This window comes from Molossus molossus, unplaced genomic scaffold (genome assembly GCF_014108415.1).
Source record: "Molossus molossus isolate mMolMol1 unplaced genomic scaffold, mMolMol1.p scaffold_m16_p_8, whole genome shotgun sequence".
Taxonomy (NCBI): domain Eukaryota; kingdom Metazoa; phylum Chordata; class Mammalia; order Chiroptera; family Molossidae; genus Molossus; species Molossus molossus.
Window position 1 is genome coordinate 72,504,561 of NW_023425402.1, and position 22,744 is coordinate 72,527,304.

The following is a 22,744-nucleotide window of genomic DNA, read 5'->3' on the forward strand; positions in this document are numbered from 1 at the left end:
TAAAGAAAGCTTTTCTGTAATCAGAAAAGTTTGAAAACGTTCATGACTAAAGCACCTTGTATTTCAGATTAATTTTAACATAATATTTTGTTTTGTTTTTTTATGAGAGCCATAAAAAGTCTATTTGTAAGGGGCCATATAAGCCTTCGAGTAATGCACCATCAGAAAGATCCTATGATATACAATGTCTTTTAAATTTGAATATTCAAGTATTTAAATTATATAAAAATATGATACCTCCTGAATGTTTCCTAGAAGTTCTGTTAATTGTGAGAAACAGGCTTATTTCAAAAGGAAATGCTGAGATTATGAAATCAGATTTAACATAGTATAGCATCACAGGTCAGGGTTTTTGTGATCATTTTATATTTTAACTTAGTAGGACTTTTATGGTGAAATTTTTTAAACGGAAGGACTTCACAAAAAAACTCTAAAGAGTCTTACGGCTGCTGACTAGGAATCTGAGAGGGTCTTCACCTATTGTTTACCACTGCTGCTCGATTTTTCAGAGAGAAAATGTGTTGGTCTGAAAGCTCAAATCTGTACTTTGGAAAGTTAAAATGAGTGATATCATTTCAGCCTACATCCATATGCATTTTGTGGGGTGGGGTAAAGTTGGGGAATGCCTTTTCAAGCAGATTTATATTAGCTTGGTGGGAATATGCTCACATTGGAGCCACTAGGAACCCTGAGAAAGAGGAGTGGACATACTCAGAGGAGTACAGGCCATTGGACTCAGCGTTGGGCAGTTGGAGCCACACCTGGTCATTTTCTGTGAGGTCGATGACGGCACTGCCTGAAGCCTGATCCAAGTAGCCCTTGGCGTATTCATCATATGTGTACATTACAGGGGTGCCATTCTTATACAGACCTACCCAAACATGGGTCCCTTTGACATGCACGTGGTAAGAGAAATAGTATATTCCCGGTATCTTGCAGGTAAAGATTCCAGTTCTTGGGTCATAATGCTGTTGCTTGTTATACAAAATCTTATCGAATGGGATGGGAGTACCTATTGCTGGGTAAGCTTTGGAGAGAATAACAGTGAAAGCAGACACGGGCATTCCTGTTACTCCCTGGTTGGCACTAACAAGAGGCATTCCAGAAATACTGGGCCTTTGGCCTGCCTTTATAAAGCCCTCAGGAAGGGCTGCTTGGCCTGGGGGACCTGGAGGACCTGGGGGCCCTGGAAGGCCAGGCTCTCCATCGTGGCCTCTCGGACCTGGAGGCCCTGGTGGCCCGGTGGGTCCATTGAGACCCTTAGTTGCTATGCCAGCTGGCCCAGGAAGACCTGGAGTTCCTGGATCCCCTTTAGACCCAGGGAATCCTGGAATGCCGGGTGGCCCAATGGGGCCTCTGGTACCTGGTATTCCAGGAGCACCTCTTGGACCTGCCTCACCATTGTGTCCAGGCATTCCCTTAGCTCCCGCTGGGCCCGCAGGGCCTGGGAGACCAGGAGATCCTCCCACTCCAGGCTCACCTTTCGGGCCTGGTAACCCTGGGTGACCCTTGGGACCATTGAGACCAGGTTCTCCTGGGTACCCTGGTTTTCCATCCAAACCTGAGGAACCCCTTTCTCCCTTAGCCCCAGGGCGTCCTGCAGGCCCAACCGGCCCTGTCTCACCTTTAGGGCCTGGGATCCCATGGTTGCCTGGGATGCCCTTTGGTCCTTGGGGTCCCATATTTCCAGGGGGTCCAGTCAGACCTGGCTCCCCAGGATGGCCCGCTGGGCCTTGTTCTCCTTTGGCACCTGGACCCCCTGGAAGGCCAACAGGTCCTCTTTGCCCCTTCAGGCCTGGCAAGCCTGGTTTCCCAAAGCCAGGAGGCCCTGGGGGTCCCGCTATTCCTGGAGCCCCAGGATGACCTTTGGTTCCGGGAACCCCTGGCTGGCCTGGGGCTCCAGCAGCTCCTGTCTTTCCAATGCCTTCTTGTCCTCGTTCCCCAGGAGGACCTTGGGGGCCTGGGGGCCCAGTTGGTCCCCTTTCTCCTGGAATGCCTCGATCACCTTTGATACCTGGCTGTCCTGGAAACCCATTTTCACCTCTTTTTCCCACCCCAGGGGGCCCAGGTGGTCCCATGGGACCCTGAGGACCTGGAAGGCCCCTCTCACCTGGACGGCCAGGAGCACCGTATCCAGTTTCCCCCTTCTGTCCATTCACACCAGGGACCCCTGGTGCACCCTTTTCTCCAGGAAAGCCTCTGGGTCCCACAGCTCCTGGGGATCCCTGTTGTCCGGGTTTTCCTGAAACAGAAATTCCAGCTGGGCCGGGAATTCCAGGTGGTCCTGGTGGGCCCCGTGGTCCTGGTAAACCAGCTGGTCCAATATCTCCTTTTGGTCCATATGGTCCTCTCTCCCCTGGTTTTCCTGGCAGTCCTGGTAAGCCTGGCTTCCCAGTGCCTGATGGTCCCGGTGGTCCTGGCAATCCGGGCTCTCCTTGAGGTCCAGGACTTCCGTAGCCTGGTTTTCCTGGTGGCCCAGAGGGACCTGGGTGCCCTCGAGGTCCAGTGGGGCCTGGTGGACCGGGAATGCCTTGCTCTCCTCTTACTGCTATACCTAAAAGACACAGACAATACACACACTCAGAGAAGGGCATTGTTAGTAACATTAGGGATAACCATTGCTTCTCAAAACATGAGTCAAGACAGAACATTGCAGTATCAATCAATCCATTTTAGCAGACCAGTCTCAAATGGTTTTAGACAGTACATTTTATATTGTTTTTAAAAACTGCTAGAGAAGATGGTTTCACAAGACTATAGCTACCATAATACTTTCATTACAACCTAGTAACCCATGAAAATAAACTGGGATTGAAGAAGTCATCTGGAATAAGAGTGCAGTAGAAGCATATTAGATTTATTTTGGGAAAATCATCTACCTGGAAAGGAAAGAAAAAAACAACAACAGTATCTTATCGAAAAGGAAGAAAAAGACAAGTGCAGAATAAATGGGAAAATATTTAAAAACTGACAGTTTCCCTCACAAAAGCTATTCTATGAGACATAAATGAGAAGTACCCTTAATTCTAATTTCCATCAGCCACATCCCTGCTGAACACAGGTTAGATTTAGGTTAATTTTTTTTTTTTTACTTTACTACATACTATTCACTCCTACATTGTCCATTGTTGACTTAAACTTGAAACAAAGAATTAGAGAAATAGATCTAATGGGATTGGTAAATAAAATAGTATTAAAGTTTTCCTTGACAAATGCAAATAAATGTTTATTTCATAGAGCAATGGGTTCATTTGAGCTAAAGACTTCTAATATAATAAATTTAAACTCAAAAATCACTTATTCATTGTTTGAGATGTGAAAAGTGCTATTGAACCACAAGTGTGGGGGGGAGCAGAGGGTGCATCCCCTAAGAGCTTCAAGAGATGTCCAACAGCTGTTTCAGTCATGCAAAGGCGGGATATAACAGCATTGCTGGCCTAGGATATACCATTAGGAAGTATATTCAGTCTTTCTCAGAGAACTTCTTTAACAGCGAGCAAAGATGGTAATAAAATTGCATATTATTTTAAATATCTGGTTGTATAATTGACATTAAAATAATTTTCTGTTAAAGAAATTTTCAGAAACATAATTATAATGCCTCCATGTACTGTGTAGATTCTTATACTGTTGGAAAACAGATCATTGTAATGATAGATTTAGTAGATGTCACAGTGGTTTAATAGTCTGGTCAAAACCCTGAAAAGGACTTATGCCTATGACTTTTGAACCACATTTTTTTTGTACAAAAATGAATAATATGCTTAAGCACTACTTAACTAAATCTTTAATGGCTTTAAAATTCAAAATGGATACTAACTTAGAATTAACATTAAATGAATTGAAATTATAAATTGAATTATAAATTGTCTTTGAAAACATTTTGGTGGGTACAGTTCCCTTTATTAGTTGTTATTACATTATTATATTTTTAAAAAATCTTTCATATTAATTAACGGGCATGTATGAAGGAATCAGCCAGCAGCAACTGCTATTATTATTCTCTTGGGTAGAGATGTTTCTGATATTTGAAAAACACATACTTGTTGACAAATGGAATATAAATTATAGAGCAGAATCATTAAAATAGGTATACTGAAATAGGAAAATCATTTTAGACTTGGGTATCTTTATATTTTGTGCTAATTAGAGTTACATTTCATTTTGCAAACATTTAAATATATGGAGCTTGGTTTACCCATGGATTTTCAGAAAAGAGTATCAGAAAAAAAGACTATGAGAAAAATCAGTCTATAGAAAGGATTCCCATATGTTAACACAAATCTCATAATTGACTTTAGTGTATATGATATCTCTATAAATATGGGTGTCAATACATTGCAAATAGAATAAGCAAATAAAAGTTTTTCTTAATGGTTTGAAATAAAATAGTGCATTTTTTAAAATGCAAACTATGTTACATTGGGGTTTGCTTCAGAATATTATAGATTGTGTCCATATTGAAAATAATTGTCTTAGTGTTTTTAGAAATCTTTTTGTTAAAATGGAAAATAAACAAGTCTTATTGAAAATGACTGCATAAGACACCATTTCAGACTAGAACTGTAAAGAAAGAGTGATCTCTGTCACTTGGAATGTGGTACACATAAAACATAAAACATACACATAAATGCAGTAATGTATCTTAATGCACCCTGCACCTCTCAGTGCAAGAAAGACTGATTTGTGTTGTGTCCTTGGGGGACAGCACCTCTTTGTAACTTGCCATCTGAACATGTTCAAGATTTAGGTGGTACCATTGTCAAGGAAAAACAATTTGATAACTTTAATTTGCTCAAAATTGTTGTTTCCAAAAGCATAATTTTTAAAGTGAATGGCAAATATCCTTAGCTTTATTTACAGGATAAACTATATAACTATAATGAGAAAATTTTATGGAAAGAAATTGAATTCTATTCAGTTAAACCCAGTAGATGCTTTACAGGAGCATGTGTCAGATGTTGGTAAATGGTATTAGTGGACATGAACCCTAATCATTGCTCTTCTTTGGGGATCTGTTAGCACTTTACTTAGCGTTTTCTCAGTCCTCTTATAGGAGCCAGGAAAGCTGAACAAATGAAGAACAGATTTAAGAAGAAAGTTAAAACAGTCTAAGGCTATACCACCTGTATACTGTGACGGTGGGGGGCGTGTAGTGATAGCCTGCACTTAAGCACCTTACAGATATTAACTCCTTTACGTGTCATAACAGCCTTTGACACAGCTTCTTTCACAAAAGAGAAAACTAAGGCACCAAGAGGATGAGTAGCTTATTTGGTTACACAGTCTGTGCTTAACTACTAAACTATACACAGATGTATAAAAAATTATGAGAATAGTTACTTCATTTGTCTATTCAATTTCTGAGGGCATCAGGTTTTATTTGATCACTAATACTCATTTTTGTAGATATTTGTGAACTAGCGGAACAGGTTTTAAAAGTAAATATGTGTATTTAGATATATAAACCTGCTACTCTTTTTTGTGCAGTTGGCAGTTATTTTAGTTAAACCATTTTCAACTTGATTAATTTTGATTAGATTAGTATTTCTAGATTATGAATAGTTGTTTATGCAAAGGCATCATTTGAGGGGGGAATTTTCCACACATAAAAAAGTTCAGGTATATCTTTCTACTATACTTATTGTACAAAGAATATTATGTTCTTAAATAGACCTGCTTTTTCCATAAATCATTTTGGGCTAATTCCAGAATTTGAAAAGAATATAACACCAAACAGAGTTAATAGCATTTTGTTAAAGAGATCATTAAGATTGTAGAAAGCAACAACCTACTAGTTAATCAAGTAATAGATACAGTTCAGTTTACCTTTACTCTTTATGGCATAGGGAATGAAGAACTGTGTCTTGGTGTTGGGTACTGGGCCTTTTATGCCTGTAGGTGTTTGGTATCTCTCAGCATAAAACGCTCCATGAACCAAGTTCAAGGACATCAGCAGCAAAAGGGCTGTTTGTGGCAGCATGTTCTCAGATGGATTCTGAAAAACAGAAAAGAAAACTAATTTAATTTAACTTTGTTTATTGACCTGTTTATTGACTGTTTATTCCTATACAGTTATCTATTTTTTAATCTTACATATTTTGAATGTATTTTGTAATTAATGAGTTATAATTTTTTAGTTACATGAATATATCTTTTGGGAAGCCACTTTCAAGTAGTGAAGTAAATATGAAATGAAAAAAAAGAAAGAAACACAAACTGTAATTGATTGTATTAAATAATTTAGGATCTTTGACATAGACAATAATATGGAATAGTTTCAAAATACTGAAATTCAGATTAGGGCATGTTTTTGCAAATCCAGTTTTATTAGAACTATCTTACATAGCAGCCTTAGCAAATTGAACTTTCTGAGTGCATTTTAGTGGAAAGCCATTTTTTTTAAAAAATCACAAAATCCAAGTAGCTAATTTATTGAAGCTTGTTTCCAAGCAAGTTTATACAGAAGTCCACCTGTGAGCATCGAGTCATAGACTTACCTGAGTGCTGGGAGTTCCTGGAGATGGTTTCTTGGCCGCTTTCTGAGGCCTCCTGTACCCAGGTGAGCAATGCAGAAGATGCTCCCTCCAGAGCTGTCCTGCAGTATTTATACTGGTTTCCTCCTACTACATGAGGTCATCCTGAACTTAAGCTCCTCCCCCAGGGGTGGAAAGCAGTAATTATGGTGGAAAGTTCTATTGGGCAGACTTACAAGATCAGGTTGGACTGTCCCTCTCCTTGTTTTCTTATTGAAAAATAAACTCTTTGTCTTAAATATATATTAATAGTTTTAAGCATACACCATCTTTTTCTATGATTTTATTTTAGAAGTTATTACTCAGATGTTTAGGTTTGTTCATGGTGGTATGATACTACCCTCTTTATATTTTTGAAAACCACATTCTTGTGTTATTTGGTTGAAAATATTTGGTAGTATATAAAGGGAAGAAGTCTTTTGGAGGGGCGTGTGAATTTAAAACAGTATCTAAATTCTTTAATTATTACACAAAGCCATCAATGTGTCCATTAATGTTCCTAAACTTTTATGAAAATAGCTTACCCCAATTCTTACTTATTTTTAGGCTTGAGAGTAACATAGTGGTGAAAATGTAGGTATGCTGTTTTGTATTTTAGGATTTTAGTGTAAGCCCTCAGAAGTTATTAAGAGAAATTTTAAATATGATAACATATGAATATTTCAAGTTTTACATATTATTTAAAATTTTTCAGACAGAGGCAAGACATCCATGAATGTGATAGTAGAGTTGGCACTGTAATTACCCTGAAGGATTTAGTTTATTCCCAGCACTATGTGCACTAAATGACTTCAGGTTTTATTGCTTAATTTTGGATTTTACTTGAGAGTTGCATTAGAGATTGCAAAAAAACCTTAACTTGATAATGTCATATCATGTTTATTTTAAATAAGGTTCCTCTGTTCATTTTAGAAGAAAAAAATTTTTCAAACTTGATTTCAGCTTTGAAAAAATAATCATTAGCTTGTGTTGTAATTTCCATCAGGGATCTTGAATCAGCCCAATTAGAAATATTTTTTTCCCCAAAGATGATTATAAATATTGTCGTTGTCATTTTAAAGAGTTAACATTCTCTTTAACAATTAGGAGGTAAGTTTTAGGAATCCTGTAGAATCTAATAAAGATAAAAAGTTGAGAGGCTAATTTTTGTATTTATTTAATTGTATTATTTTGGAGCTAAATCAGATCCACTGTACAGGTGAAGTAGGTGTGAGAAAGAGCATTTCATGCAAAGGCATAGATACAAGTTTTTAAAAAATCTCTGTAGAAGTAAAGTGATATGGATTCAGAATTGTTCAGCCATGGAAATAATTGAATGTTTGACCAGTGAACAGAATAAAAGTTTGTTCTTTGTCCTTTCCTTTCCTCCTCCCCTGCATACAATTTTCTGTATGGCTTTTGAACAAAGCCTGTGTAGCACCGTGTAGAAATGTAAATGCTAACTCATCTTACTGCCTTCCTTTCTCCTAATTCTCACTTTTAAACCTTTTATTGTTTACCATATTAAAAATCCACATCATTATATATGTCTGTTTAATACTCATTGATACACATGAAGTGTGGCTTTGTATCAGTTCAGATTAACTGGAGAATTGGAAAGTATATGCCAATCATCTTTTACCATTTGGAAATTATCTATGGAGTGGCTTTGGTAAAGATTACATGTACTGTACTATGTCTGTAAAAGACCACAAAAGGTAAGAGTGGCCGCCTTCCATCTGCCTATGGTTCATTTGGGCAAGATTTTGAACTAGTCGGTGGGGTGACATTGTGGATGCTCTTGAATGCTAGGCTGAAGAATTTGTTTGAAAGAAGTTATTGGAAGAACATGTTCTAGTATTTTTGTGTGTATGTATGGTTATACACACACACCTACTTGTTTATGATTGAGATGGATACCCTTTATGCGAAAGTTCAGAAGATTTATTTTCAGCTCTCCATACCTAGCATTGGGCACTGCATAGACTCTTTGTTCATCTGTGGCTACTGTAACTATTTTCAGAGCTTTTCACCTTAACCTCTCTAGGTGTCTGTTTTTTCATCAACACAATGAAAAGGTTGGACTAGGTTTTTAAGCTCCTCCCAGCTTTAAAATTAGATGATTCTTGTGCTTGAGGTATTCTGCTCTTCCCTGTGGTCAGACAGTGGGCTTGGATTCATTAAGTACTTATGTGAGGCAAAATCCATAGCAGGTGGTCCTATGCCTTCTTTTTGGGGTATGTAAATATATTTGGGTATTTGTCATTTTATATTCCTCTTTAACTTTGGGAAATGTGGTATCTTTGTTGAATAAGCCTTGGATGTTCAACCCTTTCTGCAAATAGTGTACTTATTTCAGCCCAGGGACTCTGACTACTGTTTGCTTTGTTAGTCACACAAGAAGCAATGTCTTGTCCAAACAGATTGTAGAATCAGAATATTTGCTGGCCACACCCCACCCAATTGTGTATTTAAAACTATTTTTGTTCTGGGAGTTTACTTGTAGCTGTTTGAAGTGACTAGTCTGTGGCTTTATGACAAAAACCCATTCCACTTAAAACAGAGAGCCTGCTCTTTAAACTCAGTAACCTACATGAGGATGTGTTTATTGATTTTTAGAGAAAGAGAGAGAGAAACATCCATGTGAGAGAGAAACATTGATTGGTTGCCTCCCATACATGCTCCAACCGGAGATTGAATTTAGGAATGTGCCCTGACTGGGAATCGAACCCTCAAACTTTTGGTGTATGGGATGACACTCTAACCAGCTGAGCCACCCGGCCAGGGCCCTAAGTGATTTTTTAAAAATATCAAATATGATGTTTTTTGCACATCTAACAGTTAGCTGCTATTAAGCTTGCCTGTTTATTTTCACTTCACAGGGTCATTCATTAATTCACCAAGTATTACTTGAGTACTACTATGTGTCAGGCATGGAAATAAAAACTAGATGAATAATGTACAGCTCTTACAATATTTAAACAGTGGTTCTCAACGTTTTTCCCTACTTGCACAGTCCTGAGGGATATTGCAGAATTCCTTCAGTCTTTGAGGCTTATTAAGATAGTGGTGGACCAGAGACTATATTTTGAAAAAGCTCCTCAGGTGATCATGATGGGTTTCTAGGTTGGAATGTTTTAGTCTGATATCAGTGTTCTAGTATCAGCTTGTTAATATTAGCTACATAATTTTGTTGTTTTTGTTTGTATGGCTTTTAACTTTATTGTAGAAATTGTATCTTACATATAGAAGTAGAGAGATTAATTAAAATGCATGACTATGTACTTCCACCATAGCCCACGCAAGCCACCATGATCAGGACTTCTGGCTCGAAAAACACCTCAACATTGACCAAGCCAGCTCCAGCATACATTGCATATTTCTCAAGTCAGATTTATAAAACAGGGAACATGCAGAGAAGTCTGGCTTCTGTTTCTGCCCTATTCACTCAGTATTTCACCTCCTCTATAAGTAACATTAAAAAATATATATTTTTACATTCATTGTATTATTTAAAATTAGAGTACTTATTTAAAAACATAATTCATTCATATACCCTTTCAATTTCTTTGATAAATGTCATCATAATATACATGCTTAGTTCTTCTTCTTTTTATGTAACCATTTATCTTGGAGATCATTAATATGGTCCACATTCCTTTTTACTGCTGCATAGTACTCCATTGCATGAGTGTACCATGGCTTTTTCAGCCTTTTCCCTGTTGATAGTCATCCCTGCTGTTTCCTCTCTTTTGCTAATATAAATGCCACTAAAGTGAATAATTTTGTGTGTAGATATTTTTGTCTGTCTTTTAGAGAGATTCTTACAAATGGGATTCATGAGTTAAAGATAAATACATATGTAATTCTGTTATATTTCATTAAATTGCCCTCCATAGGTGTTGTATTATTTTGCATTTCCACCAGTGTGACAGCGCCTGTTCCCCCACAGCTTCCTCACTAGGATATGTTGTTAGGTTTTTGCCCATTTTAGAGGTAAAAGTTGGAATCCTGATGTAGTTGTAATTTTCATCCTTCTTTCACGATGTACTAGAGCATCTTTCCATAGAGTTCAGACCATATTTCTGGCCCACTTTTGCTCTGTGTTCTGTATCTTAGGAATATGAACCTCTTTTCTGTAATATAGTTTACACATATTTTTTCCCAGTTTGTCATTTGTCTTTTTAGTTTGCTTATAAGGGTTTTCTTTTTCAGTGCAACATTTTCCATTAAGATACATAAATTTTTTTATTCAGAATATTATTCTTTTATAGTCGCAGAGCTGTAAGGGACATTAAAGGTCATTTAGATCAATCATTTCATTCTTCATACGAGGAAACTAGTTTCTCTGTTAGGAATGTCTCATTTCCTAATGTTTAATCAAGTTAAATTTCTGAAATGAAGAGCTGTTGATGAGAGAGCCCATTGAGGGAAAACACCACCGACTAAGCTAATGTGTTTATCTCCTTACCCAAGCAGGATACTGATTTTCCTGTTCCTCTAGTCCTTTAGTCTTTTAGCAGTGGAAATGGGGACAGTGCCCAGAAGTTTAATTAGGGCACTTGGAGACACACAGCTTCCACCACCTAGCTATACCTCATTTCTCTTGAAAAAGTTTTAAAAGAACATTCTCTGGTGCTATTACAGAGCCCAGAAGCTAAAAATGATTTATTTGTGTAAATAGTCTAATGTGGTTTAGTGGTAAGATACCTGCTGAGGGTTTGAAAGGAGAAATTCATGCATAAAAACAGGTGTTTATGAAAACCCCTGACACTTTAGGCCAGGTCAAGAAAAACTGAGAGTCATTTAAAAAGTTTGAACAAGGGCCTTATATTCTATTTCCCATTATACATGAACTGCTACATTACTTAAAGAATTCATAGTTTTGTGTCCCCGGTGCTTAATGACATCATTGTCTTTCCATAATAACTTGCCCAGTTAAAAATATAGAGCTTCTTGGCCCCTTGGCCTAAAATCTTCAAGGATCTTGGCCACCCAACAGGTTCTCAGCCATTTAAACACATTCCTACTCTATTTACAAGTTCATCTTTCACGTGCAGTCAGTCTCTGCTAAATGGGAAGAAGAAATTAGAGAGTTAGGGTGTTAATTGGGGAGGTCACAGGGTGACACTTGTTATTTTAATCTCTTTTCTCTCCTGTCTGTTGTCATGCTTCAGAACAACTCCACAGTTGCTATCTGCCTGTGAGCTACAAAGTACCCAGAGGTACAAAGCGCAATTCTTGCAGGTGGCAACACAGACCAAGAAACCCTCAAGACTGATGCCCATGCAGCTAGTAACTTACTCATATTAACAATGAAAAATACATCCCAGAGTTTTCAGTTTAAGTAATGCTCCGTCATAGTCTACTTAGTCTTTGATGCCCCGAATGGGGAAACCTTAATGGGGATTCTCATCTTCAGAGACTTTGATGGTTTTTAAAAATAGATAGCAAGCTTTATATGAATTTATTTATAATATGATTTCTCTTCATTACCCCTGCTTTTTGAAGTCCTTATATGTACTTTCCTGACTGCAAATAGGACTTTCCTGTGTCCCTATATAGATAACTCTGATGAATTTTGTGTCTATTATTCCTTTATCTTCATAGAAAGTATACCCTTTCACATCGTGCTCCCCCAAAGCACACACATATATATTCCATAATAACTTTTTGTTGCATGTATTTAAATTTTATTTAAAAGGAATTATATTGTGTATATTTCTGCAACTTGCTTTTAAAAAAAATATGGTTTTATTGATTTTTTTTTTTTTTTTTTAGAGAGAGGGGAAGGAAGAGAGAGATTGATCGGCTGCCTCCTACACACCCCTTAGTGGGGATTGAGCCTGAAACCCGGGCATGTGCTCTGACCAGGAATCGAACTGGGACCTCTCAAATCCATGGGATGATGCTCAGTCCACTGAGCCACACCAACTAGGCTGTGACTTGCTTTTTTGATGGCAACATTGTGTTTTTGAGATTTACCCATATTGATTTGTGTGGCTCTTGTTTATTTTTTTTTTTTACTGCTGTATAATTTTCCATGGTATAAGCATATCAGAATTAGTTTATCCACAGATATTTAGTTTAGTTATTAGTTTGCTGTTAAAAATGATGCTGCTTTAAACACTTTTATACATGTTTCCTGACTGCCCAAAAATAATTTTTCTAGGAAGTATACCTAGGAGTAGAATATTGAGTAAACATATTTTTGTTTTACCGGCTAATGCCAAATTGTTTGCTAAAACCATTTTATGTTTCACCAGCAGAACATAAGGGTTACAACCACTTGATATCACCTAGATTTTAAGATTTGGCAATCAATAGTTATAAAATGCCATCCTATTATATATTTATTTGTGTACTTCTGATTTTTAATGCAGGTGAACATATTTTCATGTTTATTGGCAATTTGTGTTTACTATTCTTTCGAAAATCTGTGGGTATCTATGCATTTTTGTATTCAGGTGTCTTATTTGTACCATTATACATTGTTTCTTGGGTTGTCTTTTGTTGAAATTATTGATTTTTTAATATTCCTTACATCTTTTGCATATTGATTTTCATTAGCTATATGTGTTGAACACAGATGGTGTCTTACACATTGTATGTTACTATCATCTAGCTAAGAAATACTCTATTTTTTTAAATAAATCATTGAAACCCAGTAAGTTATTTATGGTATTTTTTTCCCAACTTTTGGTGGGACTTCAAGCCATTATATATACAAGAAAAGACCTGGCACCTCTCTGAATGATGGTACAGAATATTTTGCTAATTTTTTAAAATTTTTCTCTAATAGAGATAGATGATCGTTCTTTTTATAGAATTTGCAATTCTAAGGTTACTTGCAAAGGTTTGACATCTGTCATTAGTGTAAGCTTATAGTCAGCATTTGAATTCAAGTGAAGTGTATGTTCTTCTCATGCGGTAATAACTACCACCATGTTCTTCCTATTGGCGTTTCCAGCAGGAGACTGTTTCCAGTTGAAGATTAAAGTCAGCATGTAATTGCTAAAAAACCTTGGGCAGGGTCCCAATTATTTCAGTAAGTGATTTTCTGAGGAAAATACTGTGAATGTGAGATGTTTCTAGTTTAGAAAATATTTAGGAATTCCCCCTCCCCCCTTTTTTTCTGTATTGATTTTTAGAGAGAGAAGAAGGGAGAGGGGAAGAGAGATAGAAACATGGATGAGTGAGAACATTGATTGGCCGCCTCCTGCATGCCCCGCACAGGGGATCAGGCCCACAACCTGGACATGTGCCTTGACTGGGAATCAAACCAGCAACCTCTTGGAGCATGGGTCGATGCTCAGTCACTGAGCCACACCAACCAGGCAGGAATTCCCTTTTTCAGGAAAGTTTTGAAGTTACTTGGATGAAAACCCCCAAAAAGATTTATTACCTCTTATTTTTATTTCATAGCTTATTGGATACCATTGGGATTGATGCCAGGATATTATTCTTATTTTATATTTACAAAACAATTTGTGGAGGCTAAATGGCTACTCTTTCTAAAAGATGAAACTAATATTAGTACAGTTCACAGGTGTTCCATTTTATTTTTCAGAATTTGTGGGACTAATTTCAGTAATTTAATGTTTAAAGACAAGAATATCACAACTCTATTTTATTAGACAGCATTTTTTCATTTGTATAAAACCTTAAAAAAAAGTTGTTACCTGCACATATTCTGAGAAAAAAAGTAGTAGAGGTTGCACTGAATTTTTAAAAAGTATTGTAATAATATCAAAACCGAAACTGCAACCTAATTTGGCTGCTAAAAGCATCTCCTGCTTAGTTTCAAATTTCATATTTTATATTTAATTATTTTATGTAATCAATGCTACTTCCACTCTTTTTTTTTTTTTCTTTATTGATTTTAGAGTGAGAGGGAGGGAGAGAGAGATAGAAACATTGATGAAAGCGAATATCGATTAGCCGCCTCCTGCATGCCCCCTCTGGGGATTGGGCCCACAACCTGGGCATGTGTTCAGACTGGGAATTGAACTGGCAACCTCTTGGTGCATGGGTTGACACTTAAACACTGAGCCACACCAGCCGGGCTGTGCTACTTACACTCTTAAACTCATTTTTCACTCTTAAAACATGTTAAATGACCTTGTAACTTGCTTCTGATAATTTTGTGGAAATTTTGTGGAATCTGAAAATAAACATGTACAAGAAAATGAGATCCTTTATTTATAGTGTGTGATGAACACTAAGTTTTGTGCTTTGGTAACAAATGTCTTTAGCAACCTGGGCATCTAGATAGAAAGTTAACTCAGAGAAGTTGTGGCAGTGGCTCAGAGTAAGCAGGAAGGAATCCGTGAAATAGATCTATAGGAGTTCTTCCCACCTTGAAAAATATAATTGGGTACTGCTTTGCTTGTTTCTTTTCATTTCTTAATTGTCTTCTTCAGACTGAAGATGGTAGCTTCTGTATTTCCCAGCTCTAAGAGACATTTTCTTGTTCTAAAGGCCTTTGTTCCACATGTCTATTTCTTCACATATGTCGCTCTGAGTGTGGAAATCAAGCAAAGTCTCCTAGATACCTGCATTAACTATTTTCTTTGTCTTATGGTGGGAAATGTTGGTTTATATCTTATTTGGAAAAGGCTGTGGTTCTGTGGTACCCATTTTGATATTACTATGAAATTCCTGGAGACAAGATTTTCTTATTTTGGGTAATATTTAGAAGTAATATAAAAATACCTGATCCTTTACTCATATTAAATTTGCCTCTAGCATGGATAATATTTGAAGGAATTGTCACCAAGATATATAACATTAGAAGGATTAGTGCTGCATTCTACCAGTTTTTTATTTTAATTTTTGTTATTGTTCAGAATGAATATTTTTTAGTACATATAGATGTTTTTCCTATAAAAACTGCCAGCAAGTCACAGCTATTCTTTTGCCACATTTAAGGAATGAGAGTGTGCCATGTTTTATGCCTATTAATCGGTGTTATGTAGTGCCACATATTTGTGTGTGTGTGTGTGTGTGCATGTGTGTATTAAGGCAAGCGATTATTTTATGAACAAGCCTAGGAAGTAAGTCGCTTACTCAAAAAATTACCTGTAGTATTTTATTTTATTATAATAAGATGAAGAAAGGCTATTACCAAGTGTCATTAATTGCAATATGGCTGAATTTGTAGTAGTGTTTGGTTGTGATATATTTTGTCTATTGGGAATGTCTTAACCCTTTTTACAACCTGAGAAAAACAGTGTGTCTCAGTTGTGTGGTTGTGGTCCCATGTATCGAAACGTTGCTGGTTCAGTCTCCATCAGGACACATGCCCGGGTGTTGGGCTCAATCCCTAGTAGGGGGCATGCAGGAGGCAGCCAGTGGATGTTTCGCTCTCCCATTGATGTTTCTCTCCCCCCACTTCCTCTCTCTCTAAAAATACATAAAAATAAATAAATAGAGATTAAGAGCTTTTTCATTATGATTTTTCACATTAATTTATATGGTCATTTTATTTTCTTGTAATTAGGATATCCAGAGCATATTTTTTACTGGTATTCGCTATTTTGCATTTGAATACTTGGATTTCTAGAACTTTATATAATTGGAATTCTTTTTACAACAGAAAATAGGAAAAGGGTTCACTTATTCTTATTACAACATTAAAATGTAAAGAACACCAGCTTCCATTCGCATACACTGAGCTGCCAAATATGTTTCTTAAACTTGTTTTTCCTAGTTTCCCATATTACTTTAAATATAATATTCTAAATATGGAACTCAAATATTTGGATGTATTTAAATTAACCTTGATTTCCAATAAGCTAGTAAATGGACTCTTAGAGTGTATTTGTAATACACACCAGCCTTTGGGATGACTCTTTTAGACTTTACAACAGTAATGTAACCTTTTCGAGGATAGGGTGTTATAACAGGAAGTAAACCAGAGTGATGAGCCAGTGATTTGCCCCTGATGACTTTTAGCTTTTTCACCATATCCCAGCCACAAATATGCATGGTAGAAGAATGAAACTCTGTTTAATAGTTCAAAATGAGACTGTTGAAAACAGGTCTTAGACTGATAGCATTGACTGTTCTCGACACAACTTTGTTGAAAGTTATTGGATTTATTTTAAAATGTGCTAGTTCTCACGTGGTCTGAGGGAAAAGGAATCACCTACAGTATGATGTTGAAATATTCTGATTGAATGAATGTAGATATTCTGAGATTTGAGTCCAGTATATGGTTAAAAGGTATCAAGCAAATAAAAAGTTACCCAGGCAGCCCTGGCCAGTTTGGCTCAATGGTTAGAGCGTCAGCCTGCCCTCCAGAGAGCCCCGGGTTCGGTTCCCGCTCAGGGCACGTACCTCGGTTACAATTTGTCCCCGGCCCTGGTTGGGTCATGCGGGTGGCAGCCACTCGATGTGTTCCTTTCACGTTGATGTTTCTCTCTCTCTCTCTCTCCCTTTCACTCTATCTGAACAAAAAGTGGAAAAATGTCCTCAGATGAGGATAAAAAAAAAAGTTACCCAAGCAGAAAATCACCAGTCTGTACTTTTTGAATATGCGTTATCAACCTGCAGTTCTAGCTAGCTTGTTAAATGGACTTGATCATATTTTGACTGCCAAGTTGAAATAAAAGTAGGAAGAAGAAATTTCTCTGAAGCTGCATGGCATAAGTAATTAATTGGAGTTGCTTCATTCAAGATGGGGGAAACAATCCCTTTGGGTTGAAGCAAGGAAAATTCTCAGCTCGTCACATGGAAACTTTCTCCTTAAAAAAAGGAAGTGTGGCCCTGGACAGTTTGGCTCAGCAGTTAGAGCATTGGCCCAGTCAAGAGCATGTGCCTTGGTTTCAGGTTCGATTTCTGGCCCTGATGTGGGAGGCAACCAGTAGATATGTCTCTCTTACATTGATGTTTCTCTCTTTCTCTTCCTCCTTCCCTTGTACTCTATCTGAAAAAAAAAATGAATGGAACAATATCCTCAGGTGAGGATTTTTTTAAAAAAGTAAATATGGCCCTAGCCAGTGTGGTTCAGCTGGTTGGAACATTATCCTGTGCACTAGAAGGTGGGGGGGTGGTCAGCTCCTGGTGGGAGCATGTGCAACTAGTCAATGTTTCCTTCTCACATCAGTGTTTCTTTCTTTCTTTCTCTCTCTCTCTCTCCCACTTCCTCTCTCTGGAATCAATTTTTAAAAATCGCTTGACAAAAAAATAAAGTCCAAGTAAGTTTTTAAAAAGGAAGTATATACCAAAGGTAAAGGGAAGGATAAGTGAATTAACAAGAGTTAAGAGGGGGAGAAATATTTATTTTACCTGTGTCTTATAATTTTCCTATAATTATGACACAACGTGTTTCTTAAGCTTTAGTGTACTATACATTCTTTAAAAATCATAGCATTAAAACTGAATAGAAAGTCCAGAAATTGATCGAAAGGCACTGGTAATTTAGTATGTGATAGAGATAGCATTTCAAAGCAGTGGAAGATGAATTACTCAATAAATGGTGTTTGACCCATGGATAGTCATTTGAAAAAAATAAAGTTGCATACACACATCTATCACCATAATGAATTCTACAGAGATCAAAGATCTGAGCATAAAAAATAAATGATAAAATTGCCATTAGAAAATGTGAGAGAAATATATATTTGTTTAATTCTGGAGTCAGAAAGCCTTTCCAAGTTTGATCCCAAACCCAGAAACCGTAAAAGAAAAGATGTGTGAATGTACAACATTAAAAACATTTTGCATATTAAAAAAAATACAAGCAAAATTAAAGTCAAATGGCAAAATGGGAGAAAAATTTCCAATTCATGTAAGAGACAGGAGCTAGCAATCTTAATATATGTTTCTTTAAAAAATTATTAAAAACAAGCCCTAGCCAGGTAGTTCACTTAGTTGGAGCATCGTCTGGATTCACCACAGTGGCAGTGATCCCTGGTCAGGGCACATACAGGAATCAACCAATGAATACATAGGTAAGTAGAGCAAATCGATATATTTCTCTGTCTCTCCCTCCCTCCCTCCCTCTCTTCGTCTCTCTTTTCTTTTCTTTCTCTCTAAAATCAATGAAATAAAAATTTAAAAAATATTATTAAAAACAAAACAGTAACCCAGTTGAATAATGTGCAAAGGGAATTATAAGTTAACAGAAAAGGAATTATAAATGGCTTTAAACTTATACAAAATATACATTCTCATTCATAATAAGAAATTACAAATAGAAACTGCTACTGGAAGTGTAAATTAATGCAAACTTTAAAAAATTTAAATGTACATGGCCTCTGCCTAAGAATTCTATCTCCAAGAATTTATCCTACAGATATAATTGCATGTGTGCAGGTAATGTATATACAGGGTTATTCTTTACACCATTGTTTATAATAGTAAAAGAAGGAAACTGCTCAAATATTCATTAATAAGGACTAGGTACTTTTTCATACATATGTGCAATGGAACATTAAGGAATCATTAAAAAAATTGGAGGTACCTTGTTATAGATTGATATGGAAAGACCTCCAGATATGTTTAGTAGGAAAAAAAAAAAGTGTGTAGAATAGAGTATATGGTAAACAGCACTGTGTGACATACACATAATTGTATGTATAATGCAGAATAGCTCATACAGTTTATGTAAGATAGTAAGAAACTAGTAAGAGTGATTGCCTTTTGGGAGGGGAATTGGGTGGATGAGGGGTGGGGTAGGAAAGAGACTGACCTTTCATTGTATGTTGGTCTTTTCCTTTTGAGTCTTGCAATATGTACAAGTATAATCTATTCAAAAATGCATCATATAAACAGACAAAAAGCAAGAGAAGAATGGAGCATTTGTTTTCATTGCAGTTTATTATACATGTCCTCCAAAGATTGCCTGCTTTTCTGAGCATTGGAATACAGTGGTAAACAACTGTCATCCTAAAGTTTAGTTAATATTTTTTTTAGCTAATACTGCAGAATCTTGCATTACCTTAGGAATATCAATATGTCATTTGCATTGTACTCTCAAAATATCGACATGTTAGTTAATAGAAGTGTCAATGATAGCAGAGTTTATTATATGTATTTTTTCAGTACACCAGTTTTTGTTGTTAATCCTCGCTGGTGGATTTTTTCCATTGATTTTTAGAGAAGGTGGAAGGGAAGGGGAAGGGGAAACAGGGGAGAGAGAAAGAGAGTGAGAGAGAGAGAGAGAAATACTGATGTGAGAGAGACACATTTATTGGTTGCCTCCTGCGCATGCCCCAACCAGGGGTGGGGATCGAGCCTGCAACTGTTTGGTGCATGGGCTGACACTCTAACCACTGAGCCATGCTGGCCAGGGCCAGCACACCAATTTCTTTTTCCTTTATTGATTTTAGAGAGAAAGGAAGGGAGAGGGAGAGAGAGAGAAACATCGATGAGAGAGAACATCAGTTGGCTGCCTCCTGCATGCCCCCACTGGAGATTTAGCCCACAACCTGGTCATGTGCCCTGACTAGGAATCAAATGGGTAACCTCTTGGTACATGGGTTGATGCTTAACCACTGAGCCACACTGGCCATCTGGCATACCAGTTTTTATGTTTAGGAAGAAATGGCTAAAAGTTGGATGGTTTATATAACAAAATCATTAACTAAAATTTCAGATTCTTTTGTTTTTCTTAATGGGAAAGAAATAAATGAGCAAAATAATGTTTAGTATTAAGATGCACTTAAGTGGACTGACATTTTTTTAACATATTTTGAGTGGTTAACTTTATAGGCAATCACTTCTATGAGTAAATCAGCATGAAAGCATGACAGGAAAATAAGGATCCAAAGAAGTATTTTTAGTAATAGATATTACATAACATGGATTTGTAAGTTACAGTTTATTCTAAGGAGCCAATTCCTTGTTTTTATCACTGGAATATACTAAAAATTTAAGTCATGGAAATTGACAATGCTACACAAACTTTTGGACGTTTGGGTTTTTAGCCTAATTCACGTGTTTCTTAATTTTTTTTCCCTTTATTATAAAACAGGTACATAATCCATGGATAAACACAGGTGGACAGTAAACCAACAAAATTCTCAAAATATATTTTGTCTGGCAGGACATTTTGGGGTAATTACACACTTGGTTCAGAATTTGAAGGTGTAGGTGATATTATTAGCACTTTCAACACAATTTAAATTACTCAGTGAGTTCTAAATGTTAAATTAAGAACTTTTTTATAATTAATAGCTTAAGTAACTGTTTTTATAATTGTAAAATTTCAGAGCAGAAGAAGCCATTTCTATATACTAACTTAAGCTTCTTCCCACTGTGTATGACAGGAAATTGAATAGACGGTATGTTTCTTTGCTAGACTGACTCTGCAATTTTAGGATTAGAATCTTTTGAATTATTTTCTTGCCAGTATTAACAGAACACTGACCTATTCAAATGTTACTCTAGTAGGATAAATAAGTTGAGTCTGAGATGGAGCTTTCCACACTGGTATTTGAATGGGAAAGTATATAGCACTGTTGCTTTTAGCAGAGGTGAACCAAAGGACAGCTGTCAAAAAGGGTAGCTAGACTTGAAATTAGAGAAATAGTTATTTTCCAAAAGTGCCCCAATGCCTAGCATAGACACTGAATTAAAAAGGAAATGGTTGAACTTAATGTTGGTAAACCAGATCAGTATAGAAATCGGGGTAGAATCCTTGAATCTGGAATCTCCATGTGAAATAAGTTGTGAATGAATTATAGAATCAGAGAGCTGGAAGATTCTTAACGATCTTTTTGGCCACAAAGGGTCAGGATTCGGACTCATGGCTTTTTATCTAAAGTCCAGTGTTCTCTCTCACAGGTAGACACAGTTGACTGATCCAGAATTTTTCCTTTATTCCCTATGATGTTTCCCTTTTTGGATTACCTCAAACTGTGGTTGAGGACCTAAAAAAAGGTTTGTGGGCCATGAAAGATGAGTTTTAGGGACTAGATCATATAGTTTTGTAGGCCCTGGTCTGGTCTTTTAAAGTGCAATGAGAGGCCAGGCGTAAAGGACATACACAGAAGAATACTCTAATTAGACGTGTGTTTTTAAAAAATTGCTCTGACTGAAATATGCAGAACTTTGGGGGATCAGTTAAGAAAATGGTGTTTTGGACTAGAATGATGTAGTATAGATGGAGTGAGGGAGTTAGATAAGAGTAATATTGAAACACTCTGCTAATTTTTAGAGATTGGGTGTTAATCTAGCAGTATTTGGTAAACTTTTATTTGCTGTTGCTTACTGTTGTTACTGTCTGTCATATATTCTTGTCATTTAATATAACTTCTGAATGTAGGGAAGCGGAGAGTCTTGGAGTTTTATACATGTATACAATAAACATTAAATGTGATGAATTTGAGAATATCACTTAAAATGATACGTGACGTATGCAGTGTTCATATTTAAATATTGCATACATTTGATTGACATTTAAGTTTTATAAACAATTTCAGATTATATTATTTTTGACAAATTAGTAAGATTACATTTTACATTATATGACACAAAAAAATGTTATCTTTTGTCAATTGAAATCTCAACATCTTTGGATTTCCATATCTTTCTGAATTTGTTCAGGGATTAGAATTTGCAGGTCCGAAATGCAATTTGTATCACCTGCTCAGCCCTCTGTGCTGCATCTGTGTGGTTATCAAGGCCCCTTCCCAGTGTTGTCAGTGCTGGGACCATCGCTCCCCCCTCGGCCTACATTGCTAAGGATGCTCATATACAATGGTGTGCCTTCCAATGGGCATATCAGCTGTCTTAAATCCCTGTCATGTATGTAAACACATTGTTACAGTACATATTTCCCTTAGCTAATAACACAAAGAAAAAATAAATGTTTTCAACTTACATTGTTTTTGGTTTACATCCTCTAAATTGCCGTGTCATCAAAAGCCATTTGTACAGCAAAATTTTATTCCATTTATTCATTTATTTATTTACTTGAAATAATTGAGCATTTGCATGCTGTTTTTTATTTGTTTGCTAATATGGTGCTACTAAATTTAAATAATTTTTATGTGGTCTCTTGGTATGTTTTTAAAATTCACAAAATTCTCAAGGTAACAGTGCACGGTGAAAAATGTAATGTTGGGTTGTTGACAAATGTGATATTGGATTGTTGAAAAATGTGATGTTGAGTTGTTAGATATAGGGTTAGATTTATAGAATATAGTGTTAGAAACAATTATTTTTTTATTCCTACTTCCCATTTATAATGGGAATATAGTCTGTCCATTTTAGCTTTT

The 22,744-nt window shown here is 36.5% G+C and overlaps 2 protein-coding genes across 3 annotated transcripts in view; one reads left to right on the forward strand and one right to left on the reverse strand.

The window, feature by feature from the left end:
- NT5DC1 (5'-nucleotidase domain containing 1) overlaps window positions 1-22,744 on the forward strand; it is a 130,987-nt gene that overhangs the window by 21,090 nt on the left and 87,153 nt on the right. The gene's annotated exons all lie outside the window — the stretch shown is intronic.
- Window positions 492-6,505, reverse strand: COL10A1 (collagen type X alpha 1 chain). The gene is made up of 3 exons (XM_036248094.1): window positions 6,501-6,505; window positions 5,830-5,998; window positions 492-2,554 (listed from the first exon to the last, which is right to left on the reverse strand). The coding sequence occupies exons 2-3, from the start codon at window positions 5,981-5,983 to the stop codon at window positions 666-668; spliced, it is 2,043 nt and encodes a 680-aa protein (XP_036103987.1). The 5' UTR covers window positions 5,984-5,998; window positions 6,501-6,505; the 3' UTR covers window positions 492-665.

Bases quoted from the DNA above. Each gene is read 5' to 3' on its own strand.
- COL10A1 (XM_036248094.1), bottom strand. From the start codon at position 5,983: ATGCTGCCACAAACAGCCCTTTTGCTGCTGATGTCCTTGAACTTGGTT. The intron at 2,555-5,829 runs GTAAACTGAACT...TGTGTCTTTTAG, and splicing joins CTATGCCATAAAGAGTAAAG to GTATAGCAGTAAGAGGAGAG.